General features: G+C 36.3%; 1 protein-coding gene across 9 annotated transcripts in view; it reads left to right on the forward strand.

The window, feature by feature from the left end:
* The window catches only part of PICALM (phosphatidylinositol binding clathrin assembly protein), a 66,683-nt gene that overhangs the window by 24,490 nt on the left and 24,024 nt on the right, over positions 1–18,169 (forward strand). For all 9 annotated transcript variants that reach the window (XR_014226255.1, XR_014226256.1, XM_082277489.1 and 6 more), the window contains exons 2-12: positions 1,566–1,708; positions 3,837–3,912; positions 5,148–5,250; positions 7,455–7,548; positions 8,069–8,180; positions 9,553–9,659; positions 10,844–10,885; positions 11,591–11,676; positions 12,896–13,019; positions 13,359–13,495; positions 15,814–15,914. Coding sequence is in view for 7 of the 9 variants with exons in the window: in XM_082277489.1 (XP_082133615.1) it covers positions 1,566–1,708; positions 3,837–3,912; positions 5,148–5,250; positions 7,455–7,548; positions 8,069–8,180; positions 9,553–9,659; positions 10,844–10,885; positions 11,591–11,676; positions 12,896–13,019; positions 13,359–13,495; positions 15,814–15,914 (1,125 nt within the window). In the remaining 2 variants the exon portion in view is untranslated. The remainder of the gene's footprint in view (positions 1–1,565; positions 1,709–3,836; positions 3,913–5,147; positions 5,251–7,454; positions 7,549–8,068; positions 8,181–9,552; positions 9,660–10,843; positions 10,886–11,590; positions 11,677–12,895; positions 13,020–13,358; positions 13,496–15,813; positions 15,915–18,169) is intronic.

Genomic DNA, 18,169 nt, shown 5'->3' on the forward strand with positions numbered 1-18,169 from the left:
TTATGCCAAAACATATGACTTGACATCCAGTGGTGTGTGTACCTTTGTATTTAATGTGTGTTCCTACCAGATAGCCTTGCACAAAACTGCTTGTGTTACTGTTTAGGAGGGAAGACCTGAAGGTGAAGAAGCTTCAGGGCTTGGTTTTAATGATACAGTTCAGAGCATGTCTCTTGCTGAGTAATATCCTGGCATTGTCTTAACAGCCCCAAATCATCATCCAATAATAGATAACCGTGACTTAAAAATGAGGTCATGAATGCTTGTAGTCATCACAATTTTACTTGTAGATAAAGGAGTGTTTGTCTCTCCATCTCATTACATTTATGAATGTGGAAGTAATTTCCTGCTCTCTTCCTTTAGTACTTAAACATGTAAATAGCAGCTTTTTCAGTTCTGACCATTCTAGTTCTGTGTATGTGGTAGCTGTGCTTACCTGCTGGTCTGGCTGAAGGAAGGTCCTGTCTTTCAGGAGTCCTTCAAGGTGAATGATTGTTCATAGCAAGGTATAAAACTGTCTTCAAAGGTGAAATGTTTGCCTTCAGATTAAATGGGTGTTTCCAGTATGACTTGGTAGTCCTTAGACAGGCAGGCATAGGACATTCTGAAGTCTTGATTTTTATTGAGCTATGGCCTTTGGCAGGGCTGTCAGTTTGAGTGAAAATTACTGGTTTATTTTTGGAGTGGTAATAGTGGAGAAATTTCATCACTACTGTGCTGCAGTAAGTTAAGCTTTATATTAAATTGTAGCAAACTGTATTATCATATAGTTGTTCCTGTTGTATTTGTCAACATAATGTCATGATTTTAAGTCATCTCTTCCTTCATCAGCCTTTGGAAATAAGTTACTGGATGATTGGATAGTGTTCTATTGGTTGTACTGAAAGTATATAGCTCCCCATGTTTACACAGGTGTGACAGCAGTCCAGGCTGAACAGAAATTGGAAGACTGTTTTAGCTAGCCAACCTCAGGTCTTGTGCTCCTAACCATCTTCTTAGTTAACAATCCAACTTTGTTTTAACTAAATTAATCTGTCAGCTTCTGGCATTGTTGCTAGAGGCTCCTTTTTTCACTCAACATTTCCTCTGCCCTTTTGAATGTGTTGATTGCATTGTATCAAGACTAAGCAATATTTGAATCTTTTATTACTCACATTGAACCAATGTCTAAAAGGGTTTACTGATCCATTAAGAGACCAGAAATCTGAGATTACAGTTAGTTCTAGTCATAATCTTCCAGCAAAACTTAATTAAATGGTACCATGTAATAATTATTTTACTATTTAATGCTTCAGGTGTTTGAAAGCTGAGAGCTGTTAGTCAGAAGTAGTGTAAGTCATTATGGTACTTCTGTTCCAGGGCCTTCTAAGGCAGCTGCAGAAGCAGTTGAATCTTAGCAGTGAGCAGAGTGAACTTTGTATTACAAAGTTCTGGTAAACTCAAGCCATGGTGCTTTTCAATATTTATTTTACTGGAAAACCCCTCAGTTTTCATCAAAAATATTACTACATAATTGATCTTCCTTCACAGAACTGATAATAATAACAGAAATTTCTTTATTGCAGATTTAATCCAGTGCACAAATGAGATGAATGTGAACATCCCACAACTGGCGGATAGTTTATTTGAAAGAACTACCAACAGTAGCTGGGTAGTGGTCTTCAAATCTCTTATCACAACCCATCATCTAATGGTGTATGGAAATGAGGTAATACAAAAATGATGTGTCTAAGAACAGTTGCAGCCCCTCGTTCCTGTAAATGTCAGCTAAATGCTTCCACTAATTCTTTTTGTAGGACAATCTTTGGGTTTGCCTTTTTCAGTCCAACTCTGCATGAACACAGGTCTCATTTTCTGTTTGTCTACATTGTTTCTACTTCAAAGTTTGTAATTGTAGAGTAAAAAGTGTTCCAGATGCTGAGGGTACTTTTTTTCCTATGTTCATATTCTAATGATGAAAGAAAAAAAAAACCAAGAAAAATTAACTTGCATGGGATTCTAAAAGCTGAAAATGGAAGCATTTTTACTTTCATGCTGTAGCTAACCCTCTGGTCTTTTCTCCAGATTACTTGATTCTAAGTTGATTTCTACCATCACCCCCTAACCTTTTACAATGAAAACAAATGTATGCCTATGGGTTGGCTTTGTGGTTGAAATAAAACCGAATACAGTAACAGTTTAACAAACATAACCCCAAGTTACACAAAAAGGAATAAACTTGTTTTGTCTCACAATTTGAATTCCTATGGGGCCTTACTGTTTGAGATACGAAGCCAAGCATAGCAGCAGCTTGAGTGTTTTGCTTTTAAAAAAACCCAAAAAGCATATTTTTAAGGCTTCCTTAGGAAATGTTTGTAAACATTCCTTTTTACTGCAAACAGTAAGAATAAGGTAAGCTATATGAGCTTTGGAATTGAGACAGCTTTATCAAATTACCAGAATTTTTCAGGTTGCATTCAGAGGAGCTGCTTCCTCTGACTGACTAGTCGGGGTTGGAGGGGGAGGTTAAGTTTTTAAACATACTGTTTAAAATGGTTTCACTTGCAGGTTATTGCTGGTCTGGGTGAAAATCTATTCTGTGAGGCTAACTAAGCCACAAGAGGGCAAACGTCTGTTGTTGTCTTGAAGCTTAAACTTTTTCATCGGGATAATTGACACTATTCAAAACACAGTCTATACGCTTTGCACTTTGAGTCATATGAATTTTATGAAAACAATTCACAGTAGTACCACTGTGTGAAATATTTTCCATTAAGAATAGAATTTCCAAACAAATTTTGCTTGCCAAATATTTTACAGAAGTAATGAAGGTAAGATTGCTGCTCAAGATGAAAGTTTTCAGTTAGGAATAGTACTTGAACAATGAGAGTACAAACTGATTATACCGCCATTTAGATTGCATAGGACCTTTAAGATCAAGTCCAACTGCTAACCCAGCACTGCCAAGCCCACCATTAAACCACATCCCCAAATGCCACATCTGTGTGTCTTTTAAATACCTCCAGGGATGGTGCCTCCAATTTTGGCTTAATTCCTTTATAGCTGCATACTGAGTGCCTTTACTCTCCTCCAGTCTTTTTTCTATGTAACCTGTGTACGCTAATGGAAGTAACAAAGTAGTACATGTTATGCTAATCAACACTATTTTTGTCTTTTTTCTAAATGTTTATTGCAACTGAATGATTGGTTTATTTTTGTAGCAGCTCTGTACAAATTTTCTTTTCCTATTAAATTGTCAATGATCTGAAATGTCTTTTAAAGATGAAAATAGCATCATTCACCTTGTGAAACATAATTTGTAATTATGTATAGTTAGAAGTCTTGTGATGCAGTGTTAATGCTTTATATGGATTGTTATGTTTGATATTTGATTTATAAGCAAACTAACATTTATATCACCTTATTTTCATATTTAAGCTAAGTACCATTACAAGTGTATGCTGTGCAAAGATGGCTTGGCTAATTGGTAAAATTAAATCAGTTGTTACAAAATTGAAGTCAGTGAAACAACTGTGAGCATGTAAAATGAGAATGTATTTGAAGGGATTTTTTCAGAAGTTCAGAGCTCCATATTATGGCTTAAAATAAACTCTGACTAAACGAGGCCTTCGTACAAAATGCAACTTGGATTTGTTCACAGATTTATACCTAAAAAAGAAATAACTGGCTTACTTCAGTAGTTCAGCTAAGTTTTTGTAATAGTTTCCAGATTTGAAGTCAGTCTTAAGGCATGAAAGGTGAATTTCTTAACCTGGGTAAAAAGTTTCTAGTACTGTTACCTCTATTCCTTCTCCTTGGTAACCCAGTAAAAGTATTCGTTTTTTTCTTTCATCTAGCGTTTTATCCAGTATCTGGCTTCCAGAAATACATTGTTTAACTTGAGCAATTTCCTAGACAAAAGTGGATTGCAAGGTAAGGTGTCTTTGTTTCATTATAAGTTAGTAATGTGCTGGGGAACAGCAAAGACAACTTGGTTACTCTAATGAACCCTGCCATTTAGGAAGTGACTTTTCTGTCCATTTTACCCCAGGCTGCATTTCTTAAATAAAATGCCATAATGGTGTGGCAGGAGCTGTCTGCTGGAGGAACATGTTGCATCTTTTCTAACAGGCTTACTTAAAGGCTTCTGACTTACTTAGTGATACAAATCTCAGCATTCCTCTTAATTCTATAGAGATAGACTTCTCCAAATGAGGCAATTTTGATAAGTAACTTAGTTTTTTTAAAATGCATCATATGTACATACATCATGTCAGTGAGACAAGAACTGTCTAAAAACAATCAAAATTACCTTTTTGGAAAATTGATCAAAGGCCATTCCATTTATCTTCGGGACTAATTCAGTGGGCAAGTAAGTGTTTCTCTGGTTCAGGTTTTTCAACTGAAATAAACTTCCAAACTGTTACACTGCAGTTTAGTGCAGTTCTGACCATATACATAGCTGTCATTGTTTTTTCTCCTAAGGTGGTTCCTTACTTTCTTTACTGCTTCTTATATACTTCTTATCTTTGCCACAAGTGTTCTAGAACAGGCAGCCAAAGTGGCTGCCTGGGGACAGAAACCTTCTCAGTGATAATCAAGGCTCTACCAAATTGTGTCATTTTACTGAGTTTTAACTTCTATGGTCTCAACATAGACTATGAACAGATCTTTTTCTTAGTCTATACCTCTAGATTGACAGTTATCAAAATATTTCCTATCATTGCTGTCTTAACAGAGAAAAATTTGTCATATTGTAGTGTTTCCATCAAAGCCTTTTTTTTCTGTTCAGTTGCAAATGAGACAATGTATTGCAGAGCTGATGTGAACGCCTTTGTGAATGCATCATTTAATTTTTTTGATAGTAATTTCTATTGTAGTATAAGAGGACTTGCATAAAAATTACTTTGTTTGGCTTTTGGAAGTAATTTCCTTAGGAAGTGAAGTGTAAACTTTTACATAGTTGGGGTTGTCTAGATATTTGTGGTGTTGTCTGTTTGATTTACATGGTGAATACAGTGACGTGCACAGTTATTTTGAGATTATATTTTTGCACAATTTTACGTAGTTAATGGAGCTGTCTTGTGTTAGTATTTTGCACTTTATTTAGAACAACATTCTTGTTCTTTTATTTGGTAGGTACTAAACCTCTGAAACTTGTTTTTTAGGTTATGACATGTCAACGTTTATCAGACGGTATAGCAGGTATTTGAATGAAAAGGCAGTTTCCTACAGACAAGTGGCTTTTGACTTCACTAAAGTAAAAAGAGGGTAAGGACTGCATTTTCTTCTACTGATCTTGAGGCTTTGTCGTATGTCCTGTAATTCAAGTGAAAAATACTGATGATGGCTCAGGCTTAATACACACAAGAATGACTCCTTTTCTCTGATGAGTATCTACCATGACACACAAAGGCTTGAGTCCCCAGTAATGTATATTGCAAAAAATATTTTACTTCAGTTGTTGTAATTTTTATCTTCAAACATTAACAGTTTAATGTAAAGGCATGAAAGATGGTATGCATCAAAGTCTGTATAAAAGAAAGTAGAAGTTTGAACAAGTCTTCCACAGTAGATGGTATATTTTGCCTTGTGTGTAATATAGAGGACTGTGCCATTTATTTGTGCTTGTAGCTCTTGAAGGTTTAAATGACAGGTGAAACACCTTGCAGTCCTTCCTGGTGTTTCTCTGGTCTTGTCACAAAATATCTGTATGAAGTTTACTATCTTTGTGAAGGTAGTGTAAATTTGTACTTTTAATAGTACGTTGCAGCAGATGCTATCCTGAGTTGGTCTACAGGAATTAAAATTTCCCCTGGAAAGTGTGCTCATTTAAGAGAAATGAGTTGTTTTGAGACTAGGTACTTGTTTACATGTAAAATAACTCAGCATAGAGCACCAGTAGTTTGGTAAACTACATGTTATAGTGAACAATAGAATTAATCTGGAACTCATCTTTGGGAAGGCTGGAGAGAAGGTACCAATCACAGTCAACAGTTTTTCCATCTTTGTCCATTATCTCTGTATATGGTGCTTTTTAAAGTTTAAAAGCCTAATATTCGTTTTACATTTGGGTGTCCTATATCATCCATACATAGGTTAGTTTTTATTGAAACTAAAACTTAATTTTTAATCCACAGAAATCTGAATTTAATACTGTTGAATAAATTAACTGTAGTAATGGGCTGTCTCATGATATCTTACATTAATGTTGCAAAGGCCTCAGAACACTGTGCAAATGCCTTCTGCCTCCTTGCTAACACTGTGGAGTCCATTTTGGTATGAAGTGTGATGGTAGAGTAAAAGGAGGATGCTTGGGCTCCTTTTGCTCTTTCTGCCTTTAGAGTTGCTTGGATCGCCATCAGCACAAAACAGCATTTTCCACACCTCAGATTTGTGTGTGGTAAGGTGGCTGCAGCTGCTATAGAGAGATACACAATTGTTTTATCAGGTGTTTTAGGCCTAAAGGGGTGAATTATTTAGCCTGCACCATGTTTCTGGAGGTCCTTCTGTGAGCCAATAGGAATAACAGTTCTGATGGTGGCAATCTGGCTTTTCCACACCTTGATTTTTCTTGGGGCCCTTGCTCCTATGCTGTGCCCCACTAAATTTCTTGCAGGTATTGTTTGCTGTTAGGAGTAAGTATATACCACAAGTAGAGAGGTGGAAGCAGCACGCTCCCCACTGCTTTCCAGCCTCGAGAACAGCCGCAAACTTTTCTGTGAAGATGCACGATGAGATTTGCACTTGCAGGAAACATTTGGTTTGCTGTGTGCATGCTGATGAACTTGCAAGGCTGTCTGATTTGTTTTACAGAAAGCAGTTGTTTCATTTCACTGAGGGGATTTAGTCTCTTCCTCAGTTGTTGCTTTTCTTGGATATTTTTGGTATTCATTTGATGGGTTTTTTCAAATGTGCTGCCAATCCTAGTCTATTCAGTCTGAACAATTAATAAACAATCAAATACTGGTAGTCAGCCATTAAAAGGAAATTTCATGTAGTCGCTAGTCTTTTTTCTTTTCAAGAAAAGCTTGAAAAGCATACTGCTGCATTTTTTTTTATTCTTTCTTACCTCTTTAAGTTGAGAACAACGCAAACTGACACAAAATAATAGTTGGGTGATTGGAAAAAGAATATATTAAAAATTGCTTCAAAAATAACCTTTAGAGCTTTTTTTTTTTGTTATCTGATGCATTGTAGCTCTCCTATATTTCTAAACACTATCAGTTTCATTTTCTCTGAGTCAAAATTCATCTTGGATTCATATTTTGACTAAATTAGTTGTTGTCTTTCCACACTGCAGTTATTACAGTTATATTGGCTAGACACCATTCCTGAACACCACAAGGCTTGCTTGGTATGGCAAAGACTTAAATGGTTTCTCTGATGACCTGATATATATTCTGTTGTTTCTTACTAAAAATTGCCTTCAAAATTCATGTGAAGAATTTTCTTTGATTTTTTTCTCACAACAGGGCTGATGGAGTGATGAGAACAATGAGCACAGAAAAGCTCTTAAAAACTGTACCAATTATACAAAATCAAATGGATGCACTTCTTGACTTTAATGTAAGTTTTAGCAGCATGTACATATCTAACATACTGTCAACTTGTTGTACAAGCATGCCTAAGATTGTAAGATAGGTCAAGATTAAAGGTCTTGCACTTGGTTCCATGTTATCTGCACAGCTTAAAGAGCACAAGTAATTTTGTTCATTGGTATATCCCCAAGAAATCAGAAAAAAGAGATGCAATGCTCACTGGAGAGAATGCTTTGTCCTAAATTACTGTGTTTTTATTGTGTACCTTATGTAAGAATTGCTTGTTTGTTGAAAAGCTGATCATTTCTGCCCTCTGTCTTCTAGTTATGTTAGTTAACATTAGCATTGGTTAACAAAAATGTCTGACAAAATGATTTGATTTTATTCTGTGATGAGAGAAACTGTTGATTTGGTTTGGTGCTACTTTCTGCTAATAGCCAGTGAGATGATTGGAAAGCATGTCTTGAGACAACGTGCTGGAGTTTAACTAGAAGTTTTCCAGTAAGAGATCAATCCAATTCAATTAACTTTTTCTCTGATCTTCCTAGGTTAATAGCAATGAACTTACAAATGGTGTAATTAATGCTGCCTTCATGCTCCTCTTCAAAGATGCCATTAGACTGTTTGCGGCATATAACGAAGGGATTATTAACCTCTTGGGTAAATACAACTGCTTTCTGCAATGCTCAGCTCTGGGAGGGGAACGCAGTGAATGACTCACAAGAGCTGCTCTCTTGAGAAACTGAAAGAGTCTTACTGTAAAACATCAAAATTTTACTGTTATTTCCAATGTTTGACTGTGCAGTTGCATTTGGCATTGCTTTGCACACAGGGATAGGTAAAATCTGAAAGCAAAGCCCATCCAAGATTTTATTCACCTAATTTTTTTCTTGCACTGCTTTTTTGGGGGTTTTTGTGTGCGTTGGTTTTGGGTTTGTGGTTTTTTTGGGTTTTTTTTCGTCTTACTGAACTGCATGGGAAACCTGAATTACAATATTAATGTTCGTTGGGGTTTTTCTTAAGAAACAGGATCAGTTTGTGTTTCGTAGTAAAGGAATCAGTTGTGGTCAGTTACAAATCTGCAGTCTCAACATCAGTGATTGCTTGGCTATGGAAACTTCAATGTTGCTTTGTTTCCATGATTGGTTGTCTTATGTTCCTAGGGCATAGCTTGTATTTTAAGGAGAATTACAAATTCAAGGTTAAGGTCCTTTCACTTGCATGTACTGAAGATGAAGGGGAGACTAAATTTTAAAAAGAATTAAGATGAAAGTAATCTGTTATCTTGCTTGATTTTGTTGTATTTTGTGATTGGATGAAGCTACCTGATTGCTGTCATTACCCAGTGCTTGCAAAATGAAAAGTAAAATCCAAAATAAGTCAGTAAGGGACAATCTGAAGTTAGTCAGTCTTCCAGTCTGAAGCCCCTGTCAGCTTCCTTTCCCTTGGTAAGCAAGTAACATGCAGTTGCTTTCACTTACGTTTTTGAGTGAAGCTTAATAAAAGAAACAGGCCTTGAAAGGGCTTTTCAAAAGAGGAGTGAGACCCTCTTGCTTCCAGGACTGGTGTTTTCTAATCAGTTGTACTTCACTGCACCAGACCATAGTAAGAGGCATCAGTTTGTCAGAAGATCAAAATCTTGCCTGGTATCTGGCCACTGGAACTGTGTAGATATTTGACTGCCAGATTGTAAAGCTGCCTCTTTTTTTTTGTTTCTTCTTCTTCCCAAGAAGATGAATTTACATTTCTTTGGGTGGCCTATTCTTAAACTTGATTTTCGTCTTCAAGGTGGTTATGCTTTTATGGTATCTAGTACCTGCAAGGTAAGGTGTAATTGCATGCATGGAATCAATAGCTCACATTTGACAGGGCTTTTGTCATGTGGTGCAAGTTAGGCATAGTGACTTCTGCAGTTATCATAATAACAGATCTGCAGGTATTTTCTGTTTGTCTTGGTTTATATGCTTTTACTTTGCATTATCTTTGCAAATCTCGATTTCTTATTTAATGCAAATATTCTCGCTGTTTCTAGAAAAATATTTTGATATGAAAAAGAACCAATGCAAAGAAGGCCTTGATATATATAAGAAGTTCCTCACTAGAATGACACGGATCTCAGAGTTCCTTAAAGTTGCAGAGGTAAACTTAAGTCAGTCAGCTTTGCTCTTTATTTGAAACAGCTTGTAGAGTGCTTATTTTATCATAAAACAGATGCTTCTTCCTTCCTGCTTAATTTCTGTTCTCTCGAAGGGTCATCTTGTTGATCTCTACCCTGGTGATTAGTTCATTTGAAGTCTGTATTGAAAGACTGTGGAGTGCTTATTGGTTTATCTTTGACTTGAGAGTCTATTAATGTGCATTTTAAAATTTCCTTGGTTATATTATACTTGTGAGCTTTCTTTGAAGAACAGCCTCGCTTTAAAGGAATAAAGGAACTTCATGGTGATCTGCTTTCTATGATTTTAGCAGTATTCTAGTTTGAAGCCCACAGTTCTACCAGAAGTTTTAGATGAAATAACAGCTTCACAAATAAGAAACTGAGACAAAACAGATGAACATGTGATTTCTTCAAGATTTCTTGCTGTAGGTGTGCTCATAGAGGGGAAAGCAATTACCTTGCAAAATGTTTAGTTTGTGGGTTTTTAAAAAAAAAGTGTTTAGTCTGTTGCCTTCTTGTTTCTAGAGCACTGCTAAATTAATGTCCTAGTATTATGGAATCCCACAGTTGTGGTGTGCTCCTCTTCTTGTTTTAATTTCCTTGGTATTTATATCTCTCTTAACAAAAAAATAAATCTTAAAGCTTGGCTTGCTTCTGTCCTGATAGTGTCTCTGCCAGAGATACTGTCGTCAGCTGATAACACCATCAATTGAAGTTGAGAATATTGATCTTTCTATTTTAACACTGTCTGTCCTGCTGCAAACATCCGAACTTTCATGTGCATTTTAGAAAATGTTTACTTACAAAATTTTAAAGGTGCTTTGTTTTATCAAATATATCCTCTGTTTCAGTGGGTCTGAGAGTTGCCGCATAAATAATGAGATAGGCAAACTTCTTCAGTTTCTGAAACACTGGGTCCTTAATCTCTTATTTTTAATGTTCTATCTGTTAAAATATCTGTGTAACACACCTACTTCAATGTGTGTATATTTAACAAGAATTTATTACAATCAACCAATACAGAGTACATACTCTGGAGATTTAAAATATATATTGAACAGGTTTGAGCTTTTTGCATTACTTCATCTTAATGTTGTTTACTTTATAAGCATCTCTGCCTTCAACAAAAGCAAACAGGTTCTAAAACTCATTTGTTTTATTACAGCAAGTTGGAATTGACAGAGGAGACATACCAGATCTCTCACAGGTAGATAAACCAATTTGTTTGCCAGTGCATGTCTGTGTTTTTGGGGTTGCATAACCAGAAAAACCTGCCATTATAAGGTTCACTTATGCATTCTTGTATACATTGTCACCAAGTTTTCTCTAAGTTTGTGATTAAATCCAAGCTCTGTCTGAGCCTGGCTTTTATATTCTGTGATCCTGTTGTAAAATATTATATGTAATTTCTGTCATTCTCTAATTGAGTTTTAAGATAACCTTATTTCCATCATGCTTGAAGACACAATTTTTGTCTGTGAGGTCACATAATGAGACTCTTACATGATACTACGAAGCTGTGTTTTTTAGCAGCCTTGCTTTTGGCTATATGCCAATTGAAATTAATGTGAAGGCTTGCAGAGCATGCACAGAGAAACGACTTTAGGTACAATTTCCTTCCAAGTGTCTCTTTAAATACTGACTGCTTCTGATTGTCTGCTTGCTGTTTCCTAGCCGTTAATTTTAACATTTCTTGACATTTTTCAGTCCTTGCTGATGAATCATTGTGATGGAATAATGTAGTCAGGAGAATACATCACCTTATACTTCAAGTCATTAAACACATACAGAATGCCAAGAGGGGGGTAGAAGTATTCTGAGCTGTTGTACCTGTTGCCCTACAGCTGCATTCTCTGAAAATATTTTAAATACTGGTTTCTTCAAATGTATTCCCCAATGTCTCTCTTTGCAGGCACCAAGTAGCCTTCTTGATGCTTTGGAACAACATTTAGCTTCTCTAGAGGGGAAGAAAATCAAAGATTCCACAGCTGCAAGCAGGTGCTTATATCCTTGTCCTTTTGGACAATTGTCAAATAGAGCGTTAAATCAGGTTTTTTTCAATTTTATTGTAAGTTAAGATTTGAGGAGGCTTTCTTAAAGACATTGTATGAGCAATGATGGATTAGCAAGTTGTCGTATGTTTTGCTGAGTACTTCAAACAGCTTCTTTCAGGTCAACAGAACTAGAATCTTAAGGACGTGCAAGGGCCCCCTCTAACATCCCTACTTATGCTTTTAGCATTTGATCCCGAACTTCTGAAGAGGAGCTACGTTTCTTTCATGTACTGCCTGCAAATGTTCATTTTATGTTAATAATTAGACTTCTGTAAGGTATGCCACATGAATAAATACATCTCCTTAGACTTTTACATCTCAGCTTTAATCCCTGTTTTGTCAAAAGCAAGGAAATGCTTCCAGAAGTCCTTACATTAAGTATGAATTTTGAAAGTAATTGGTAGTTAAAGCCATAATGCATATGATAAAAGGCATTAAATGATTGTGAGTGCTTTCCAAAACGCAACAGGCAATATAGAGAAGTCCTCTACATGAAAAATTTTGTTGTTTAAATTTAACAAACCATAATATTGGGGATAAGACTTGTAAAATTAAATAGCATTTCTTTATTGCATGTTCAAGAAATAAGGCAGTAATATTTTATAAGTTCTTTATGGTAGCAACTATTAGGGCACTACTTTTTAGAATATTTGCTTTCTTTTGTAAGATTACTCTGTTAAAAGTTAAGTATTTGTTTTAAATCTTTTTGCATACTTTTAAACATGACGGTAAATTACAGTTTTCCTTTGGGATATATTAGAAGCATTGATAGTTTGTTCACTAAACCTGTTAAATTAACAACAATTTGAAACAGAGCCCAGATGATTGGAGATTGCCGTGTGCCTACAAATAATCCCATTTTAGGCAAACAGGAAAAGAGCAAAGGCTTCAAACGTGAATTTGTGATGCACTTTGGAGGGGAAGCATTTCAGGTAGAAAATCCAAAAGCCAGTAGAGTAGACAGCATGATTTCTGAGCATTTTTTGTTTTACATTTCATATGGTGTATCTTAGTTAAACTTTTCAGTTGTACAGTGTAAGATATAGCCAATGATATAGAGAGCTCAGAAGGAGACTGGGTGGATACAAGCTAAGTGTTTTTTAGAAGCTCCTATCACGTGTCATCTGTTAACAACCAGCTTTTCTCCTGTCCAATTACTTTAGGGCTACCACCCTTTCCAATGCAGTCTCTTCCCTTGCAAGCACTGGCCTGTCCCTTACAAAAGTGGATGAAAGGGAAAAACAAGCTGCGTTAGAGGAAGAACAGGCTCGCTTAAAAGCTTTAAAGGTAGGCATACAGAATTTTTAATTGAAAATGCTTTTCCTGTGTTCTTGTTGATAGCTTATTAGGATTCTTAAAGGAGCAAAGGGAAAAACAGAGTTATTAATGCTGAACATGTACTGTTGGCAAAGTGCTGGAAATAGAATTGTGTGTACTTAGATGATGCACCTTGTGGAGGGTTTGTTAAAATAGTTTCTGAAGTATTTTTGGCACCACTGACTCTTGTAATTACAAGTGGCTAACACTAGTGTGTCGAATAAATAATTCTTTAGTTCTGCTTTATTTACCTCCAGTGTCATACACACAAATGTTTAGATGTCTTATGCCAGCTCACTTTCCCAACAGGAGCAACGTCTAAAAGAACTTGCAAAGAAACCTCATACCTCTTTAACCACGGCAGCTTCTCCTGTGTCAACTGCAGCAGGAAGCATCATGACTACACCAGCCATTGATATTTTTTCTACCCCTAGCTCCTCTAACAGGTATGCTGAATCCTCCACTGGGAGACATGCTGCAGCAAGGGTTTCCTCTAAATTTCTGCCATGGAGAATCGCAATTTTATTGCACAAGATTGGTTGGGTGCAGAGTACATTAGCAATGTGATAAGAAATTATAGTGAAGCTGATGGGAAAATAGCCTATTGCAATAAATAACATAAAACTGTGTTCTCATCATCTGTTTGTGGAAGTTTCTGGTATGAACTGACTGCTGACAGCCCTTTTAGCTGATCTTAGTCAGTAAGCCAGACTGTTGGAATTGTAAAACACACATGCTTTGTCCCCAAGGAACATTACAAGTAAATTTGAGAAAAGTCAAACAAAAATTCTGTTTGAGAGGTCATAAAGAGAACTCGTTTCTAGATCTTTAAAAATAGAGTGGCAAATATTTGGGGTAGATTTTCTGGAAAAGAAAAGCCTGAAACAGGGTTTGAAATGAGAGGCAGGTTTTGCAGTCTTGTGTTATATCTGAAACATCTCTTCAAGTACCTGCAAAGAAAGTTCAAGAGTACTCACTGCATGCTAATCCTGATCTTTGACTAACAGGAGCTGTTGGTAGGAGCAAGTGTGTGATCTTCATTCTGTAAAATACCTGTCAAATTAAGCAGCAGCAGAAGGTACAGTGCTTTTATCAGTACAGAAGGAATTGGCTCTCTGAAGTCATATTTTTGCTTTGAGTGTGATCCTAAGCCTAAAGGATTGCTTAGTTCTGTTAGAGCTCATGTAAGAATCAATTACTCTTTTGACAGCTTTCTTTTGCTGTTAGAAAGTTGTAGGAAATTACTTGACACCAAATATGGGGTAAACAGCTGAGTCACATATAAGAAGCTAGAGATCTGTCAGTGTTAGTGACTGAAAGACTTCCTTGTAAAAAGATTTTGTTTAAAATTGCTTTTAGAGGCCAGAAAACTTGAAATGGGTGTGTGCTTTGAACTTGAATATCTGATCTTGCTTCTTAAGAGGTCTGAAACATAGAAACATCTGATAAAGCTTCTTCAAACAGACAGAAATGCTGCATAGTGAGGACAAGAGTGTTTCCTTGTAAAAAAAACCCCACACACTAGTTTTTCGTCATGTTTAAATGTACTCGCTGGCAGAATGACTGCTATGAGCAAAGGACAGACTTTGCAGCAGGAGCTGTCATGAAGGGAGTATGCTGGGCCAGAAGTTCAGTGGCTTGCTATTAGATGCAATGTGTCTGGTTAATCCCTGTCATTATCTTGGACAAGCTTTACTTTGAAAATTATCTTTGTTCAGCTATTCGCATTATAGGGCAGTGCCAGACCATGCTGCTTTTTAATGGGAGCAATAGTGGCAAAATGTGATTGTAATCACTGCTGAAATGAACCAAGCAATACTGAAAACTGTGAATTATAGAAGTGATTGGGTGAGCAAGAAAATATACAGACATCTAGGATGTCACTACTAGCCATTAAACTCTTGTGCTGGTCTCATTTAGAGAGATGTTTGGATGTCACAGGGACTCAGCTTCTATCCATCATAGAAGCCATATGTGCAAATTTTGGTTCATTTCATGTCCTGAAAGGTTCTGGGAGAACACAGTAGCCTTATTTTTTTCTTTTTTCCCAATACTTATTTAAAGCGTGAAATTAACTCTCTGCAAGAGGAAGAATTTTACTGTTCTTGTTTGACTCCTTAAATTAATGCAGCAGTTGTATATAAGCCTACACTCTTAATTTCCATGTGATGTTATAAGGCCTCAGTTTGGTTTTGAATGGTCTAAAATGTGCATTTAAATACGTTTTCATTCACATGCCTGACGTGTGATCAAGTGTTTCAAGGCCTCTTACATTTGCTTTCTCCAAAGTTCTTTAATAGCTCATAGTTGTAAGGCAGTTTCTCAGCAGTGATTATAGTGGAAAGATGAGAGTTGTGGAATTTAAATGTAACATTTTTGTGGTGCAGCCCATCAGAGTTCATTTTGTCCATCTGTTTTTGTTGTATTATAGAGTTTTCATGAGGTGACTTTAAAAGTTGCTGAAGATTTCTGAACATAACATGTCCTAGCCCTGGTGCTGGACTGTGAGGGCACCTGTCTTTTTGTTCTGGACGGCTTTGACAGAAGTCCCTTGACATAACATGCAACTTATCTTGCTAAATTAACACTTTTTTACAGAACTGAAAATATGGAGTTCACCAGCCCTTCCAATTTTGGGTCAGTTCTATCCATTTTGTAATAACCATTTTGTAACAAAGTTTTGTTACTGTTGACAGTCGCTAGCATTTGCCTATATTGAAAATTGTGATGTAGTTCAAACAGTTGTATTAATTTCTCTTTGTAGCACCTCAAAGCTGCCAAATGATCTGCTTGATTTGCAGCCAACTTTTCATCCGTCTGTACATCCTATATCTGCTGCTCCACAAGTAGGAAGTACCTGGGGAGGTAAGAATTCTGAGTTGGATTAAGGTTCTAGTTGCTATGGCCATGTTCCTGTACATGTTTCCCCTAGTCTGGGGGGTATTTCTTCCTTAAAGAGAGAGATCCTACTAAGACATTACAAGTGAATAAAGGGATCAGAAAAAGTAAAATCTCTGTATAGATTAAAATAATGTAGCAGTGTGTGGTGATTCTAAATTATTTTGATACATCTTTTTATTAGCAAAGCTACTTTAATTGTTGACCAGCTCTATCAGCCTCATAACTCCTGTCTTCAAGAGTCACGTAGCCAGCTGCAGAAAATTAGCTGTTTAGAAGTCAGTTCAGTGAAGCTGTCTATGAGGTAGACTGTGCTGCAAACACAGGAACTTGAATGCAGAATTGTTTTAATACATATTCTAAATTTTGTCTAATGCTAAATCAAATTTGCTGGTGATGATAATGCAGAACTTGGATGAGGCCTGAAAAGAGGCACTTGTGACAATTATGCATAGAAAGAAAAGCTGGAGTTAATTATTGAAATAATAATAAGGCTTCTCTTTACAAATTCTCTGCTATATTTCATTTAACTACAACAGCAAATTAGTAAAAAGCTGTGGTTGGACCTCTTAAGTGAAGAGATAAAATTTATATTCTTCCCTCTGAAATCTACTCCAGAACACCCAAATTTTCATTCTGCCCAGTTTCTAGGATGGACTGAGCGAGTTGCGAGATGATCTTACTGGTACAATCAAGTCCTCAAACCAAGGGATCAAGCAAGAGAGTTCTAGAAATGAATTTTCCTTCAAGATTGGTTTGAATGCTAAAGCATTTCAATGTTTACTCAAAGTTCTTGGCTGCTTTTCAGTGTTCAGAATAATTCAGATACAGTAACATATTGCCTGCTTACACTGTTGGTTATACTGGTGGAGGATTAAAAAGCTTTATAACGGTGGGGGAAGGTTGTGGTGGTTTTTTTACTTTTCTATATAAATGACACTTAGTAAAATACTAAACTCCTGAACTATGTGGCTATTTCCAGATTATTTTTTTCTGAATTAGATGCTTGCAAAAATGCTTTCTTTTATGATGCGAAAAATTGGGAATTGCTGCTTCAGGAAGTTTTGTAGACATCAGAACAACCCTGTTCTAAATTTTTACTTCCCTATTTATTTTTATGAGCTATAGCTCTTCTTAAAATCTTTCCAGCTACCTAATGTATCTTCATAATAAGCTGTGTATGTATTCCATTTTCCTATTTACTTTTTGCTGTGTACTTTGTTTTGTGTACCTTCTCACATTTGTTTGTAGGGAAATAACACAATTTTGAGTGACAAAGGCACTACTAATATATGTGGCAGCTTCTAAAATAGATAAGAGTAGTTTACTTGTTCTTCGGCTTTGCTGAACAAAGCATCTCTGGAGAAAGATGCAGTGAGGAGTGTATGGAGTTAGGCATACAAATTTCAGCACTATAATAGGCTTAGAGTTTAGGAATGGAGAAAAATGGTTTGGCTCATCTTGATTGTTTTCTGCACAATACCTTCTGTTTCAGCTTGTCTTGTTTGTTTCATTGGTGAGAGATAAAAGGGGAGCTACCTTCCTCTCAAAGGTCACATCACAATTTAGCATTTCTTTATTAACCTGAAAGTTGAGCCTGAAGATCTGTGTTTGTTCAATGTCGTGTTGCTTGTGGTGTGAGTCTTCAGTAATAGCTGTTGATATATCTGCTTACTATTGACACATTTCTAAATACTTAGACTTAATTAACTGTGAAGATTTTGGATTGTCTGCTAAAATTTTAGGCTAAAATTCTGGGATCACCATTTTTTGTGTTACCTTTCATCAAAAAAAACCCCAACTCTTCAGCTTACAGACATGAACACTCACTTCACACAGGTGAGGTAGATAAGAAGTGCTTTCCACATTTTACAGATGGGGAAATCTGAGCAATTAACTGACTTGTCTGAAGTCATACGGCAAGTCAGTGGCAGAGCCAAGAATGGAACCTGAACTATTTCCAGTCCTGTGCTCTAACCACTGCACAGCATCCTTCCCTTAGGTAATTTTCTGACATCATCATGTTTGTATTTGGTGTATATGGTGACTTTGAGAAGAGTATCAAATCAGCTAAAATCAGTCACTGTTAAAAATTTTATGCAGAAGCTCTTAGGTGTGTAATAGACCAATAAATGGTTACAAAAGCATTATATTTGGGTTGCTGCCTTTAGTTTCGTGCTCCCAAAAATGTTAAAGCTTACAAGGTTAAACTCCTGGGGAAT

This window comes from Coloeus monedula (assembly GCF_965178545.1).
Source record: "Coloeus monedula genome assembly, chromosome: 3".
Lineage (NCBI taxonomy): Eukaryota > Metazoa > Chordata > Aves > Passeriformes > Corvidae > Coloeus > Coloeus monedula.